At 43.8% G+C, this 17,000-nt stretch overlaps 3 protein-coding genes across 7 annotated transcripts; 1 reads left to right on the top strand and 2 right to left on the bottom strand.

Moving 5' to 3' along the window:
* The first annotated feature begins 6 nt into the window (after positions 1 to 6).
* LOC113132890 (E3 ubiquitin-protein ligase RLIM) lies at positions 7 to 8,032 on the top strand. 3 transcript variants are annotated; one of them, XM_026311314.1, is made up of 11 exons: positions 7 to 63; positions 348 to 573; positions 1,276 to 1,330; positions 1,442 to 1,889; positions 2,348 to 2,439; positions 2,527 to 2,616; positions 5,183 to 5,255; positions 6,010 to 6,101; positions 6,475 to 6,593; positions 6,668 to 6,767; positions 7,896 to 8,032. In XM_026311314.1, exons 2-11 carry the CDS (start codon positions 440 to 442, stop codon positions 7,965 to 7,967), a joined length of 1,275 nt encoding a protein of 424 aa, XP_026167099.1. In that variant the 5' UTR covers positions 7 to 63; positions 348 to 439; the 3' UTR covers positions 7,968 to 8,032. The 3 variants fall into 3 exon arrangements, with proteins under 3 accessions (XP_026167099.1, XP_026167097.1, XP_026167098.1); XM_026311312.1 differs by having other exon boundaries at positions 2,345 to 2,439; XM_026311313.1 differs by having other exon boundaries at positions 43 to 110; positions 2,345 to 2,439.
* Positions 7,278 to 9,648, bottom strand: lyrm5b (LYR motif containing 5b). 2 transcript variants are annotated; one of them, XM_026311315.1, is made up of 3 exons: positions 9,362 to 9,648; positions 9,096 to 9,153; positions 7,278 to 8,400 (listed from the first exon to the last, which is right to left on the bottom strand). In XM_026311315.1, exons 2-3 carry the CDS (start codon positions 9,138 to 9,140, stop codon positions 8,194 to 8,196), a joined length of 252 nt encoding a protein of 83 aa, XP_026167100.1. In that variant the 5' UTR covers positions 9,141 to 9,153; positions 9,362 to 9,648; the 3' UTR covers positions 7,278 to 8,193. The 2 variants fall into 2 exon arrangements, with proteins under 2 accessions (XP_026167100.1, XP_026167101.1); XM_026311316.1 differs by having other exon boundaries at positions 9,346 to 9,367.
* Positions 9,649 to 9,771: 123 nt separating this feature from the next.
* nedd1 (NEDD1 gamma-tubulin ring complex targeting factor) lies at positions 9,772 to 16,804 on the bottom strand. 2 transcript variants are annotated; one of them, XM_026311310.1, is made up of 16 exons: positions 16,716 to 16,804; positions 15,632 to 15,775; positions 15,133 to 15,227; positions 14,932 to 15,048; positions 14,704 to 14,844; positions 14,313 to 14,542; positions 14,028 to 14,226; positions 13,236 to 13,359; positions 12,717 to 12,848; positions 12,373 to 12,423; positions 12,211 to 12,297; positions 11,903 to 12,066; positions 11,202 to 11,397; positions 10,833 to 10,974; positions 10,662 to 10,728; positions 9,772 to 10,234 (listed from the first exon to the last, which is right to left on the bottom strand). In XM_026311310.1, the coding sequence occupies exons 2-16, from the start codon at positions 15,765 to 15,767 to the stop codon at positions 10,130 to 10,132; spliced, it is 1,986 nt and encodes a 661-aa protein (XP_026167095.1). In that variant the 5' UTR covers positions 15,768 to 15,775; positions 16,716 to 16,804; the 3' UTR covers positions 9,772 to 10,129. The 2 variants fall into 2 exon arrangements, with proteins under 2 accessions (XP_026167095.1, XP_026167096.1); XM_026311311.1 differs by having other exon boundaries at positions 12,717 to 12,845.
* Positions 16,805 to 17,000: the final 196 nt, after the last annotated feature.

Here is a 17,000-nt window from a genome sequence, read left to right as displayed (position 1 = left end):
TTGACACTCGTCTACTTCCGGTGCCTGTCCGTTACTACACCAAGAAGGGACCGGAACATTTCGGTAAAGTTTGCAGATCTAATGTTTCAGTCTGAATATTTGTTTTCTCTGTAAGTTCCATTCGTTTAAAATCTCTTTTCCTCGCGTCCGCCTGTTTGTCGCTAGCGTGTTTTAGCTAACACGAGCTAACGTTAGCGGTTTGTTTTGACCGGTTCTTGAACCGACACCGCTGGTTTTGCTTTCTGTTTTATTAGTTAGTAGCATGTCGGTTCGGTGATTCGCCTTATATTGGACTTAAAGACGGTATTATTATACATACATGTTATATGTAGAGTATTTTATTTCAGGTGGCTCGTTCTCTGAGGTTGCTGGGTTTGGACTGGGCCCGAAGTGATTCTAGATTTTGGGACCGGGTTCTCTAACCGAACAGCAGAGGACCATGGACGAGACGCTAGCAGCTAGTCCCAGTTCATCCGATCCGGGCAGTCCTGCAGGTCTGAACAGAGGCTTCTTGCTCGACTCTTCGGATCTCCTGTGCCGGGATCTGTCCATTGTGGTCCCGGAGACACCGAGGTAACACGGCTCTTTGTTTGAACTGTGGATGAATCTGGACCGTATGGAAACATGGCAATATTCAGCCCGAAGGTCCTTTGGGTATTAAGAGGTGAACTCAAATTTAAAGTAGTGTAAAATCTGAAGTCTCATATTTAGTTGATTTTAAGTAACTGCGGTAAATAAGTTCACACATGTAGATGATCTTTACTTCTTATTTAACCAAACAGTCCAGCTGTGAGAGCACCTTCAGTCCGAACTAGGATTTGGGCTCAGAGACTGGAAGGGAGCGTTAATTCAGTGGTGCAGCTAAGAACCAAACTTAATGCTGTTAGAACATAATATTTACTTACACAATAACAATCACGGTTTCTTAGTGTAGCTTTTGGGACCATCAGCCCATGTCGACACATTAATCAACAGTTCAACCCACTTGTCCCTCTGGCGGTCCACCCTCTGTTCTCCTCCAGCTGCTGCTGAGATCAGCACTGCTGTAAGGAGAGATGAGAGTGCACTTCTAATTCCTCTACGTTTTAGAGCTGGCTGCCAATCACCACCTGTTAACTAGGCGGAGCCTAATTGAGCCTAGCTGCATCAGCCACTCCCACATTCTCTCACACAGGAACACACACAAACACACACACCTGACCTAATGACCTCAAACCCTCTGTCACACATCTCCAAACAAACTGTTGACTGTTTAAATCTGTTTGCTTGGTCTAGTCCACGGCTCAGGAAGCAGAGGAGACGTCGTCTCACAGAGGAACATCCCAGCCCTGTGAGTCTGTAGGAGGCAGCACTGACACACTGATCAACCTTCTTTCACTGTTGTCACAAGATGCATGTGTTGTCCTGGCAGAGGTTGACTGCTGTGTATTTCTTTCCTCAGGTGGCGGCAGAAAGTTCTTCAGGTCGACCTGGACTTCCCAGCAACCGGGAACAAGGTTTTTGCAAACGCAGGCGACTGGCAGCAGCGCTAGGAGAGCAGAGTGTCGGCTTTGTTCCTGCTTCTTCTCTGAGGGCGCTCCCTCTGGACAGCTGGCTGGAGACCCCACTGTCTGCTGCATCCTGTTCTTCTTCTTCTTCCTCTTCTTCTTCTTCCTCTTCCTCCTCCTCCTCGTCATCATCTTCATACCTCACACCAGTCTCAGGGGAGGAAGTAGAAGAAGTGGCTTTAACTGTGACAGACTCCACAGTAGAAAGTCAAGATTGTTATAAACAGAGGAGACAAAGTGTGACATCACCTTCACCTTCACCAGCACGATGCAGCTCTGACTCCCTGTCCTTCCTGACAGCAGAGGAGAGGAGGTGGCTGAATGGTGAAAGTCTGCATCACAGTGAGTACAGTTAATAAAACTTTTTTCTGCAGCTGAGTTTCATGTTTTCCTGCAGCGCTTCATCACTGGCACTAAAGAGGCACAGGAAGAAGTTGTGACTCAGATGGTGGCATGTAACTCCCTCGATAGGAAACAGTCGCAGGTTATGAAGCTTTAATTGTGCAGCACACAAAAGGTTTTTGCCCAGATGGTTCGTAGAGTATCTCTGGATTTGTTGACCAGTGTAATGGTGAAAAAGACATTTATATGTGTCATTTTGTGACATTAAAACATTTTAACAAGTTGAAAATTCCACTGCAAATTGTACATTTGTCATAATTGCTATAATTTTACAAAGAAACCCGATCCAAACAGAGATTTAGTGTAGAACTCATAGGTGGACTAGAGAAGACAGCTGACCTCTGCCTTGACACAGATGTTTCAGTTCTTTGTTTCTGACTAGTCCTGTTCTGCAGCAGCAGTGGAACAAATTATCATCAGTGACGATGAGGAGGCCACGGTTCGTTCAGCACAGATGGAGGAAGATGAGGCATTTGCCCGAAGTCTGCAGGTACGAAGCTTCACCTGCAGACCTGGAAACAAAGCCCTCACCTGTGCAGCATGAGAGAACTGAAAACATCTGTCTTTGTTCATTCAGGCCCAGTTTGACCGAGAGGAGGCTCACAGCACACACCACCACCACCACCACCATCATCATCATCGTCTTCATCAAAGGAGGCACCACAGGGTGAGACACTGTCACTTTCAAAATAAAACTATAATATGTCTGATGTTACAAGATACCCAGCAAATTAGAAGTATATAAGGTAGTTAACATCAGCTACCCAGCGGTATATAAAGTACTTCAAATTAGAAGTATATAAGGTAGTTAACGTCAGCTACCCAGCGGTATATAAAGTACTTCAAATTAGAAGTATATAAGGTAGTTAACGTCAGCTACCCAGCGGTATATAAAGTACTTCAAATTAGAAGTATATAAGGTAGTTAACGTCAGCTACCCGGCGGTATATAAAGTACTTCAAATTAGAAGTATATAAGGTAGTTAACGTCAGCTACCCGGCGGTATATAAAGTACTTCAAATTAGAAGTATATAAGGTAGTTAACGTCAGCTACCCGGCGGTATATAAAGTACTTCAAATTAGAAGTATATAAGGTAGTTAACGTCAGCTACCCAGTGGTATATAAAGTACTTCAATTAGAAGTATATAAGGTAGTTAACGTCAGCTACCCAGCGGTATATAAAGTACTTCAAATTAGAAGTATATAAGGTAGTTAACGTCAGCTACCCGGCGGTATATAAAGTACTTCAAATTAGAAGTATATAAGGTAGTTAACGTCAGCTACCCGGCGGTATATAAAGTACTTCAAATTAGAAGTATATAAGGTAGTTAACGTCAGCTACCCGGCGGTATATAAAGTACTTCAAATTAGAAGTATATAAGGTAGTTAACGTCAGCTACCCGGCGGTATATAAAGTACTTCAAATTAGAAGTATATAAGGTAGTTAACGTCAGCTACCCAGTGGTATATAAAGTACTTCAATTAGAAGTATATAAGGTAGTTAACGTCAGCTACCCAGCGGTATATAAAGTACTTCAAATTAGAAGTATATAAGGTAGTTAACGTCAGCTACCCAGCGGTATATAAAGTACTTCAAATCAGAAGTATATAAGGTAGTTAACGTCAGCTACCCAGCGGTATATAAAGTACTTCAAATCAGAAGTATATAAGGTAGTTAACGTCAGCTACCCAGCGGTATATAAAGTACTTCAAATTAGAAGTATATAAGGTAGTTAACGTCAGCTACCCGGCGGTATATAAAGTACTTCAAATTAGAAGTATATAAGGTAGTTAACGTCAGCTACCCGGCGGTATATAAAGTACTTCAAATTAGAAGTATATAAGGTAGTTAACGTCAGCTACCCGGCGGTATATAAAGTACTTCAAATCAGAAGTATATAAGGTAGTTAACGTCAGCTACCCAGCAGTATATAAAGTACTTCAAATTAGAAGTATATAAGGTAGTTAACGTCAGCTACCCAGCAGTATATAAAGTACTTCAAATTAGAAGTATATAAGGTAGTTAACGTCAGCTACCCGGCGGTATATAAAGTACTTCAAATTAGAAGTATATAAGGTAGTTAACGTCAGCTACCCAGCGGTATATAAAGTACTTCAAATTAGAAGTATATAAGGTAGTTAACGTCAGCTACCCAGCGGTATATAAAGTACTTCAAATTAGAAGTATGTAACCCCTGTCACGTGAGCAAGTCAGTTGATTTCGAAGGACCTTCCCTGATTGGCCGCGGTAACCCGCGTAATATAAATGAGACGCGATACACGGAAGAAAGTTGGCTGACATGTGGCTCCGCTGTGGCTGTGGTTATAGAGAAAGCGCATAGAGGGAATGAACGAAGTCCCTTCTTTCGTCAAGATGCTAAGATAAGCGATCAATTGCAGTAACGCAACGGTGAGTTCTGTGCGATTCGATGGTTTTAGTTATTGTTAGCGTCGGTGTTTCTTTTCTTCTGACAGAGGAAGAAGTGAGTACCATAGGATGTAAACCAGTGTGTTGGGGTACTTTACTCAATAACCTCTTTTAATGTAGTCTAATTTCTCCCTAAAGGAATTTATAGTACTGAACTGATCTTTGTATAATTGTATGAACGATAACGGCTGCGCAGCTGAGCGTAAACTACGTTTAAAATTGTTGATTGTTATGGAATGAATGGACTGAATTAAGTGTAACTACGCTAATTGAATGGTAATGTTTTGTCACCGGTGATGAATTTAAACAAGAGATGATACTGGCCTCCACAGGTCAGGTTTTTTTTTCCCTCCTAGATGTTTCCCCCTTCCCCCTTCCAGGGATGAAGTCTTGTACTGGTTACAAGTACATAAGGTAGTTAACGTCAGCTACCCAGCGGTGTATAAAGTACTTCAAATTAGAAGTATATAAGGTAGTTAACGTCAGCTACCCAGCGGTGTATAAAGTACTTCAAATTAGAAGTATATAAGGTAGTTAACGTCAGCTCCAAAATTGAAGTGATCAACACAATAATCATCAATAATTAGAATCCAATAATATCAGATACATTTTTACTTTGGATACTTCAAGTACATTTGGATGATGGTACTTTTGGACTTTTACTGCGGTTACTCTTAGAACAAGAGAAAGACTAAACCGGTTCACACAGGGAGACCTGGGCCACTGCTTTAGATGTATTGAGCTGTGTTTAGTTTGTGTCCAGTGATGAGCTGAGGTCTGAACAATGACCTGTGTTCTCTGCAGTACTGTCCCACCATGGAGTCCAGCTGGATGTCTCGTGTGCTGGCGGCCGTGTCTCCTACGGCCTTTGAAGATGGTACGATAAGAACAACCTCTGTGCTGAGCCATTTCCTTTACCTGGGTGTGCTGTGTTTCTAAAGGCAGGATGGGTAACCCTGTAACCTTGTGGTTACTATGGTAACAAGTGTTTTAATGCGGTATCAGTGGTATCAGGAGGTGCACAGACTGAGCCTGTTGGGGACAAAACAGTTGACAACAAAATGACAACAAATAAAAAGCAGAAATGTTAGATCAGTGGAGCTGATCAGTTTTTGCAGACTTCTCATGTGTCACTGGTTTGAGAATAGTTTATCACTCAGTAACTGACTGAAGCTGCATTTTAATAAAGACAGTACCAGTGTTTTTACAACATCGCACGAGCTCCTGGACTCTACACGGTGTGCAAGATTTCCTGCTTATAAAAGAACATTTCAGTCAGATTGACATTGTCTTCCTTTACCTGTGTCTGCTCTGTAACTGTTAATGCTCAGAGATCATAACACTGGGAACTTGGATTTTTAGCCTCATTACCTGTGGAAGAATCTTTGAAGCCCTTAATTACGGTGGCCCCCCAGGGACAAAGCACAGACAGTGAAAGACATGACAAAAAAAGCTATTGAGTTGCATTCTGCAGTCTCACCACTAGATGCCATTAAACTTTGCTGTGCACATTCAGAATTTAATATTCAGACAGAATTTCTGTTGTTTCTGCAGGTTCCTATTCCACTTAGGTCAAGGGTTAGTGGGTGGCCATAGTGATTATGACTGATACAGGTGGTGTGTTTGTACAGATCTGATTGGTCAGCACAGAGGACATGGGCGGAGCAGGAGGAGGAACGCCATGCCTGAGTTTTCAGAAGATCTTCAGGGAAACGACTACGAGGTGAGGAAAAACCATTTAACTGATTAGTCATTAACTAACCCGACCCACCTGGTTGTAAAACATGATAACTTATGTCTATTTGGTGTTGTCAGTATGTTAATTATTGTCTCAATCGTATAACAGTGAAACGTATGTCGGCACGTTTCACCTCTAGTTTGTACACTCTCCTCCAAAACACTTTGGTTTCTCAGGTTTGAATTCCATGAAGCATATTTTCACCTGCTGCAGCTTCTCCTCTTCACCAAGTGAATCTAAATGCAAAATAAAATCCACAAGACCAGCAAGAAAAAAAAAAAAAGCTGTAGCTGTTTTCAGACTGGATCTTTTTATCAGCTGCTCATAACCTCGTCCTGTCTGTCTGCTTGTACTTCAGGCTCTGCTGGAGTTTGAGGAGCGCCAGGGGGCTGTAGTGTCCCGGAAGATGACACGGAGGGAGATCCAGAGGTTTCCAACCAAAACCTTCCAGTCTTCCAACAGCGCTGGGAACACGCAGTAAGTCCAGGGCCCATCTGAACTGATCCTCACTGAACCACAGTCTGTTAATGTCGTGTTTCTACTGACGACAGGTGTCAGATCTGTTTCTGTGAGTACACTGAAGGCGACAAGCTCAGGATGCTACCATGTTTCCATGACTACCACATCCAGTGCATCGACCGGTGGTTAAAGGTGACAGAGAACACACACCCCCATTCCCCACAGATACAAGAAGACAAATAGCAACAGGATTCAAATGACTTTAGTAGCAGCAGAATTTAGACACTAGCTGTGGTCTCGACACTCAGGTTAAGATCCAGTCTGTGCTCGCTGAGTCTTCCTGTGTAGGGGAGCTGCCAGCTGTCTTTTGTTAGCATTGGACATAGCTAAGCTAGCCGTTTCCAGTCTCTATGCTCAGCTAAGCTAGCTGTTTCCAGTCTCTATGCTCAGCTAAGCTAGCCGTTTCCAGTCTCTATGCTCAGCTATGCTAGCCGTTTCCAGTCTCTATGTTAAGCTAAGCTAGCCGTTTCCAGTCTCTATGTTAAGCTAAGCTAGCCGTTTCCAGTCTCTATGTTAAGCTAAGCTAGCCGTTTCCAGTCTCTATGTTAAGCTAAGCTAGCCGTTTCCAATCTCTATGTTAAGCTAAACTAGCCGTTTCCAGTCTCTATGTTAAGCTAAGCTAGCTGTTTCCAATCTCTATGCTCAGCTAAGCTAGTCGTTTCCACTCTCTATGTTAAGCTAAGCTAGCCGTTTCCAGTCTCTATGCTCAGCTAAGCTAGCCGTTTCCAGTCTCTATGCTCAGCTAAGCTAGCCGTTTCCAGTCTCTAAGTTAAGCTAAGCTAGCCGTTTCCAATCTCTATGTTAAGCTAAGCTAGCCGTTTCCAGTCTATATGTTAAGCTAAGCTAGCCGTTTCCAATCTCTATGCTCAGCTAAGCTAGTCGTTTCCACTCTCTATGTTAAGCTAAGCTAGCCGTTTCCAGTCTCTATGCTCAGCTAAGCTAGCCGTTTCCAGTCTCTAAGTTAAGCTAAGCTAGCCGTTTCCAGTCTCTATGCTCAGCTAAGCTAGCCGTTTCCAGTCTCTATGCTCAGCTAAGCTAGCCATTTCCAGTCTCTATGCTAAGCTAAGCTAGCTGTTTCCAGTCTTTATGCTAAACATTTACAGCTGCATATTTGATTAACATGAACATTTATTGATATCGATTAATTTGGAGCTGCAGACTCAGGACATATTGTGAAGCTAAGCTAAAGCTCATATTTAAGGTTTAACACATCAGATTTAAACACTATTCAAACAGAAACTGTCCCCCCTCCCCTGACAGGACAACACCACGTGTCCCATCTGCAGAGCTAACCTGGCTGACGGGAGCTCCCTCGCCCCTCCGACCTTGTGACCTCAGGAGCTGATGGTTTGTGGTGACTCCGCTTGCTATCGACTTCCTTAGGAATGGACTATTTTTTACTTTTATTTAAACGTCAAGTGGACGATGACCTCAGCCTGGTTTTTAAAGCTGTTACACTAACGAACACACTGGAGTTTTTTCCTCTAACTCTACTCTGAACAGGACGAGTGAAGCCTCTTGTGGCTTTTTCTCCCTCAGAGCTCTGACTCCGGGCGCTTCAATCCTTGTAGTAGCGTTTCTTCATGGCCCTGTACTTCCTCAGGTAGTAGAGCGCCTCCAGCTCTCTGGCCATGTACTCCCCACGAGCGATCATCTCCTTGATCTGCTCTGGTTCCTGGACTGATTTGTTTTTGGCAAACGCTGCTCTTAGGCGATCTCTGAAGTAGTCTGCTCCCTTGGGGTATTCCCGGCCGAGGTAGAGGAGCTGATGAGGAGTTAAACGTACAGAACAAGGTTCATGTTGAATTGAAATTACGACGCATTTGCTTTTATTTTTTTGTGAACAAATATGGCAGTGAAACAAATCTTCATGTTATACCCAGATTTTTAATGTTGTCACACTTTTTTTTCTTTACGTATGTACTGTTCTTATAAGCAGTGTTGGGAAGCTACTCAAGTATTTCCTCTTCTTTCCACTTTAATTCTGCAACAAAGCAGCTGTTCTGATCTGTTTCACTTTTTAGAAAAGTAAACACTTTAATAAATAAACAGCTAAAATGACATAAACCTGTAGAACTGAATCCACTCAACCAGCCCTGACAAACTTGATGCTCCAGGAAGCTCGGTGTTAAGACTTTTATTGGATCTCAGGCGTCCAGTGTTTTCTACTATTGAAAACATAACTTTCTCAGGTGTGATTTGTGGCAGCCTGGGATCAACAGGTTCATTTTATAGTTTTATAGTTTCTAGTTACTCAAGTCGGTTTATAATTTATAGAAAGACAAACTTAAGTGACCAGACTTCTTTAAAAAAATATCAGGTTTTTAAAAGCAAAGGATTCAGTCCTGAGTTTCATCATTTAAAACCTTAAACGGCATAAATGTGATTATGTTTTGAATTAGTTTGGGATACCTGGGAAATTAAACCACAACCAGGTGCCTGTGAATAAAACAGACTCACGTTTTTATAGAGTCGAACCACTTCAGCTCTCAGAGAGTTGGCCATGGCCCCGGAGGAGCTGCAATAAGAAATGATTCAAAATAAACATTATTAAATCAGGACTGTCTAATAATCTGAATCAGTCTTTCATTATTGATTAGTTACTTTTACCGAATAAACATTTATTTCTACAGACATTTGTTGTTTTACTGTTGTATCAGTGACAGTTTGTCCAACGGGAGTAAAAAAACTTTATTTCCACGTCTCTCACCTGTCGAGCTGCTTACCTTTACCTTTAGCTTTAGCTTAGCTAACCGTGCATCAACTACCCTCCCGGTTTGTAACCGTCACTTCCCCGGTGCAGTTTGACGTTCACGCTCCGTTTCTCAAAGATTTAGTTTATGTGCAAAATGTTTGTAACGAGCTCGGTGTTTACGCCGCCGGTCACGTGACAACCGAAGAGTAACGACCGCGCAGATAATGATCCTCCGAAACCGAGCAAGCCGCTGTATCGCGCATGCGCACACCTACGTGCTGAACTTTGAGCAGCTTCGTACCTGAACTTCAGGGGTTTTAAAAGTTGTTCGTCTAAAACAAATGAAGAACACGGGAAATGTTCAAACCATAGTGACGGAGGAATAATGAGAATTAAGTATTTTATAGATTTTTACCACATTAGCCTCTTAAAGCCACAGAGTCTTATTTTCATATGCATCTTTTTTATTGTTTAGACAAAAGGTTCTAATATTAAAAACATGATCCAGGCACACATGAACTGAACGTCTTATCGACCTACAACACACTGAAGCTTCACTCAGTGTGAGTCAGTGCTGCTGCTTCAATCGAACCGTCCGACTGCGCAGACAAGGACAGTCCTGCTCTGTTCGTCCTCCGCAGACAGCAGTGAGGACAAGGAGCCAGCGTTTCCAGGACTTCTCTGCCCAGAGCTGAGACAAAATCCAAAGCACGTCCTGCCACCTGTTACTGTCAACCATCTCCAGCCGTAAACATATATTTCTTGAAGAAGGGGAGTGTGTGACAGGCTCGACTCAGTGTCAGTAGTTGGCCTTCAGCCTTCGGTTCTCCTCCCTGAGCTTCTCGATTTCCTCCACCAGAGACTCGTTCACAGAGTACTTCTCGATCAGACTGTGGATCTCGTTCTGGAACAAAGGGAACACAAGTGATGCTGGCATCCAGGAGTTTCGCCTTTTAAAGTTGGAACCTCTGTATGCCTTTTCTGTTTCATTAGCATCATTATTTGAAATGTTTCTGCTTTCACCTTTGTGTTTTGTTTTGTGGATTACTGAGACTGATCTACAGGATCCAGCTTACTGCAGTGCAGCTAAACATCTGATTTCCAGTATAAGTTGAAATCTCACAGCACACTGATGAATTTAATGTCTTAGTTAATGCACATGTGGTGTCTCTCAGCTATACTACCCCCCAGGACTCTCTGCTACCTACAGCCCTTCTGTTGTTATTCCAGCTTCTCTACCCTGTGTTGGCAAAGTCCGCTCCGTCAACGAGCCGCCCCTGCCACCTGGCCAAGGTTGTAAATTAAAACACTAAATCTGTATGTGCTCATACCAGCTGGATGTAAAACTGTCGAACCATCTCCACCTGGAGGTTGACGATGTCTCTGTGACAGGTGTCCCTGAGGGGAAGGAGGGAACAGATCTTGATCATTTAGTTTAGTTATTCTATCGAACGTTAACTCATCCTGAAAGCACAGATCAGGGTCAAAGGTCAGAGACAGACCTGAAGTCCTCCAGAGTTTCATGGATCATGTTCTGGATGAAGTGGATCTGCAGGGAAGTGAGAGGAGCGGCTCCTCCCTGTCCCACTACCTCCACGATGTTCTGGGAGAGAGAGGAGGACATGGCTGCCGACAGGGCTGGACCTGAACATGCAAACAGGAAACAGAAATGTAAGGACCCCTTCACAATAAGACGGCTTATCTCAAGCACTTAAATATTCTGATTAGTGAGTCATGTCTGTTTTCAGTCTCCAGGTTTAGTATTTTTCTTCCTGCTGGTGTCTCCAGGTTAATCACAGCTCCATTTACAGGTCCCAGTTCCTGCAGGAATCAAACCCCCCAACTCAAATGGTTCTGGTGCCTTGATCTACCTGCTGCTGTAGAGGTGGGTGGAGCTGTCTGGACAGGTGTGTCATAGCTCAGCTGAGCTTGAATGCCATTGGCTCTCCTGAGGCTCGGCTCTGGAGTGAAGAAAGGTGGGGCCGGCTGACTTTGATTGGTCTGTGGAGAAGAAGTGGGTGTGGTCTGTCCACCCCCCTCCAGGCTGGAATTGCTGTTCTTGTCAGACTGTGGATAAAGTACATGTTGCATCAGCAATGAAACTTATGGATCTGAACAAACATCATGTTTTCTGTACAAAACTCAACTAAAAGTAATTTGTGAAAAATATTATTGCAGCTCAATTTACACCCAGTCGATATTTCAGGAACCCCTGTGTCGGACCCAGTCGGTTTATCAGGAACCCCTGTGTCGGACCCAGTCGGTTTATCAGGAACCCCTGTGTCGGACCCAGTCGGTTTATCAGGAACCCCTGTGTCGGACCCAGTCGGTTTATCAGGAACCCCTGTGTCGGACCCAGTCGGTTTATCAGGAACCCCTGTGTCGGACCCAGTCGGTTTATCAGGAACCCCTGTGTCGGACACAGTCGGTTTATCAGGAACCCCTGTGTCTGGCCCAGTCGGTTTATGAGAAACCCCTTTGTAGGGTCCAGTCAGTCTAGTCCAACAGTCCTGCAGTAAATCCTCCTTCATGAAGTTGATAATGTGCAGTTTGTGAGGTCAGAGGTCTGCACCTTTCTGGAGTCACGTGGTTCTGCAGTTGCAGCTGGAAGTGTCTCCTCTTCCTTGATTGGTTGGGGGGTCTGGAAGACAGACAGTGGGCTGTAGCACTGACCCGCAGAGGTTCCCAGGGTTCCCAGGGGGGTCTTACGATGGGAACTGGAACTTGAATGAGAGTCTGAAAGGAAGGAAACCTGTTTGTGGGTAACGTGGTTACTCCTGTACATGTAAAAGTAATGAACAGAACTATGACCAGGACGTCTGCACAAACAACCAGTTAAAACCAACACAGCATCAACCAGTAGAGTGAAGAAGGTCTGACCTCTGACTGGGGAGAAGATGTCCAGACTGGCCCGACCGATGACCTGCTGACCCTCCCCCTCTCGAGACACCATTTCCAAGCTGGGACCTGTAGAAACACAGTGTCACAATGAGTCCAGAAGCTGCAAGGCCTGTCAGAGTGAACCTGGACTTTGTGCTGTACCGTGTGTTCGTCCAAACAGTGTGTCTCCAGTCGTCCCTGGTGTCCTTGAGTCTGGGACACAAAGAGTAAGTGTTAAACCATTTAGCTGTTTAGGAACAGTTTGTTTTGTCTTCACAGTATGACATTATTTAGCTACTCATTGGTCACTTTATTAGGTACACCTGTACAAACAGTAGTCACGGTATCTTTATTAGTTGATAATGTTGAGTTCTTCCTCTCAGAAATGATCAATCCACTGAGCTCAGGGTTAAAGGTGCTGTTGGACATCAGAGACCTGTTCACCTGAGACTTTTTGTATATTTCCTATTTGTTGAGAAACTGTAGCGCTGAACTTTAACACTGACCGTCCCGAGCAGGAGAGAAGATGTCCAGGCTGTTTCTTCCAGCGCTGCTGACCTTCTCCACCACAGGAAGCTGCTCCGTCCCCTGTTGACCTTCAGCCTCTCGGGACATGCCCTCTACACCGGCGCCTCCTGCTGGACACCACAATGTGCTTACACTTTCAGCAGCATCAGCAGTGACAGCACAGGAACGAGGTAGTTAACCCCAAACTGACTGACAGTTGAAATGATGTAAAGAAGAAGCCTTAGCTCGAAGAGCAGAGTTAGCCGTTAGCTTAGAGGGAGAGTCTACGCTCTAAGTGGAACCTGTGCTGTCGGTTGTTGTTTCTAGACCACACTCTGTCTGTAGCCTCCTTTAGCATTAGCATGTTGCTGCCAGTCAGGAAACATGTTTTCTGCTGCTCATGAATCTTTGATGGTTGGAAAACTGAAAACCTTTATCTGTGTGGATCAGAGTCGTACTATAGATGACATTACAAAATACTGTTATGTGAATGTAAGACAATGGAATGTGATACCGACCTGTGCCTGTCACCTGTCTGTAGGGGGCTGGGCCTGAACTGGGGGTGGAGTCTTGCTGGCTGCTGGACAGTTTGGTTGAGGATCTTTTAGAACTGGAAATCCTGGTGGAGCCCAGTTTACTGGACTGAGAGAGACAGCGCAGTTAAGGAGATAAACTGCTAAATGCTGTTTGAATATATAAAGTGCGGTCAGTAGTTAAAGGTTCTGAAGACGATGTTTTTCTTTAATCCTGATGGAAACAAAATGCACTGGCATGAGGAAAAAAAACAGTCCAGCCTGACCAATCACTTTACTTGACTCAAATAAAACCAAAAGTCTGGGATTTCTTCAGTTGGCTCAAAATTGAGCTTCCCTTGCTGATTTTTCTTGGATCACCCAGGACACTTTTAATTAATCGATTTAATTAGTCGACATAAAACTAAATCAGAGACTTTTTTTATTCTTGGGACATCAACTTTGAGCTTTCAGTCTTTTCCATGTATGTTTATTATATAAATAATCCTCAGCAGACAGATGCTGTGTCCTGGGTCATACACTGTGTTCCTTGTTTGGAAGAAGACACACTGAGGGTTAATGAGTACACGACTTGGCAGCACTGATTATAGCACTTTGTGTACTTTGTTCTTCTTTCTGTGGACGTCTCTAATGGGTGTGAATCACGTGCATCTGTAAAATCAGATCTGTATAATCAATAGCGAGGTTGGCCCTTCACAACAGAGACAACAGTAAACGGTATCAGGGCCGTGGTGGATCTGCTACCTGTCTGCCTTAGTGTTCGGTCTGTGTTGGTACCTTGTGTCTGCTGTTGCTCTGGAAGCGCAGGCAGGTGACTGAGGTTTTATGTGCCACAGTGATCCTGGTGGGGGCGCTGGAGTTCCTCAGGTCATACTGGTAGATCTTCCCCTGAGTGGATCCGACCACCAGACCAGTACCATCTAGCGTGAAGTCCACTGAGGTCAGAGGACTGTCGACTCGGATCGACCTCAGGATGCTGCAGACACAGGTTTAAACAAGGTATCAACCTGAATTATAATAAGTTCTCTCAGATGCTGACCTCTGCCTGACTTGCAGCCTTACATCTTGCTGGCTGTGTCGAAGCAGACGATCTTTTTGTCCAGACCAACGCTGACCACCAGCAGCTCACTGGCTGGGGAGAAGGCCAGTCCGGAGCCCGGGGCCTTGTGGGCGCTGTCAAAAACATGGAGCTCCTTCTGGGTGTTGGCATCCCACAGGACAACGGTGCCGCTGTCAGAGACACTGCCCAGCAGGGAGCGCTTCAGCATGGACAGCCTCAGGTCATGGATGGGCTGAAGGTAAAACAACGGTTCTGTTGGTCTTCACTGAAAAGGTTTTAATTCCCTGCTTTGATGTCACATTATCATTTTCCCAATGTACAACTCAAGAGCTGAAGAGCTTTATCTGGATCACACACACAATAAACAGCTGAAACAGTTTTGTGCTGTCTGACCTGGTTGCTGCCATGACCGAAGGCTTTACTGGACAGGTTGGTGGTCAGACTGTGGAGGACCAGATCTCCACTGGTGGAACCGGAGGCAATGTAGCTGTCGTTGGCATTGAAGGACACACAGGTGACCTCTTCTTTATGATCCTGACAGACAGACAGAAGACACTGCTCACTGTGGCAAGATTCAGCACATAAAGCTCATCAACTGTCCTGCTTCATGTGAGGTCTGACCTTGAGGGAACGGTGCAGCCGCTTGGTCTTCAGGTCCCAGATGTGAACACAGTGATCCAGACCCCCACTGACGAGAAACTGAGATGACGAGCTCAGACACACACGGGTCTGCTTTTTCTGAACAGGAAGATTAGGACAGATTAAGGACATGTCATGAAGGTTAGTAGTCAGGATAAAAACTGAAAACGTCCCTGCACTCACCCCCTCGGCCAGTTCCACTAATGGAACAGGGGTCGTCTTGAGGCTGGAAACTACCAGTTTGTCTCCACCGCTGCTGGCACTGACCAGGTACTGGTCTGAATGAACTGGTCAAGGCTGGTTCATCAAAGGTCTTTGGTCAACTATCACTGATTTATGCTTTATATCTTTATGCTATATCTGAATCATGCTTTGTGGAGTTGCTTTGGAACATGGAGCTTAAACTTCACTATAAGAACCACATCGGTTGTGATACATGTACAAATCATTAAAACTGAACATGAGAAGTCTGATGATAATATTGTTTTCTGTTTCATTCTCTGGTTCCACCTGATGAAATGTTAAAATTTACTGTTCCTTGATACTAAACTCAATATCTGTATAAATGTATATAAACAGATTTATAAATGAACCTTATCATTTTTACAATTTCAGATTTTTGTGTTATGTCACTGAGTCTTGAGCAGTACATGCTTCTGTTTCTCTCAGTCCATCAGGATACTGTTGGAGCTCCAACAGGCCTGGGCCACAGGGTGACTGATGTCATGTGGGGTAAACTGTTCTAGCGGCACCATGGAAACCACATCCCAGATCTTCACACAGTCTCCTGTCGACACCAGGCGGGTCACCTCCTCCATGGCGACGCCTGGAGACAAACACATGGCTCTTGCTGCTCAGTGTGAACAGGTTTGTTTCCCTCGACGTGGGAAACTATAACAGGCAGCGATCACTGCTGACATTTAACGTCAAAACAGCCAATGAAGGAAACTAGTTACTGTCAGCTGCATTAAAAAGGTCAATAAAACTAAAGGCTAATATTTTAGGTTCTGCTCAGGTTCTTACTGTGACACACATCTGAAATAAACAGGAGACAAAGGCAACAGGATTCTTGTGTCCACGCTGAATCATAAATGATTAAAACTGACAAATTAAAGCTGCCTAAGACTTAAAACGTTTAAAACATTAATGGCAAATAGCGTGTAACTTAATGCCAGTTTGAAAAGTAAAGTGAAAACTAGTCGTGATCACCTACTGACCTAATAACTGATAAATACACTTTATGTGAGTAAAGGTTCAAATGTCTTTTGGGCTAAACAGTTTAAAAAGCAGAAAGTTAATTCTGCATTAAATCACAAAAACATTTTAAAGCACCTGCGACAGGTCAAACCTGTTTAATGAAACTAAAGACTTTTTAATAATTAATATTGACTGAAAACGTAATTCGTAATAAAATATTTCACATCTATACAAACCTCCTTTATCAACAGGGTGTTTTTTTGTAAAATGACGTTAAAATAAACGTATTAAATACCAGCAACAACCACGTTACCTAACGTTCACCATTCATGCACTCGGCGAACAGTTTAATGAGCCAACAGTTAAAGTTAGTTAATATTAGCTAGTTAGTTAAAGTTAGTTCACGTTAGTAAGTTAAGAAAAGCTAACGGCAGCTAACGGCTAACGCTAGCTACCACAGGCTTTAAAGTTACCGGACACACATGAGAGACGGATCAAACATCGTGAAACAAGCGCTAAGTTGTCGGTGACTAATCAAACAGTTGAAGTGTGAAACGGGCCATTCTTACCCTGAAAGGAAAATTAATAAACGACAAGTTTCCAAAACGGTTCTGGTTTTGACCCGACCGCAGCCGAGAAACCGCCACTACGGAAACCGGGACGGACAAAAAGGAGAAACTGTTGGTGGTGGAAATACAAACATTGAAGTGTTTTACTAAATGTCGCACTTTAATAATACTTTGGTACAAACAATAATATCATTACAGTCATTAATCAGCCAGTTAGCTCAGCTCTACCTGTATCTGTCAGATGATTTTATTATTCCATCACTGAAGGACTGAAAGACTGAATCA

The sequence above is a fragment of the Mastacembelus armatus genome, chromosome 6 (assembly GCF_900324485.2).
Source record: "Mastacembelus armatus chromosome 6, fMasArm1.2, whole genome shotgun sequence".
NCBI lineage: Eukaryota > Metazoa > Chordata > Actinopteri > Synbranchiformes > Mastacembelidae > Mastacembelus > Mastacembelus armatus.
Note: the sequence above shows the minus strand (reverse complement) of the source record. Positions and strands in the feature narration are given on the sequence as shown.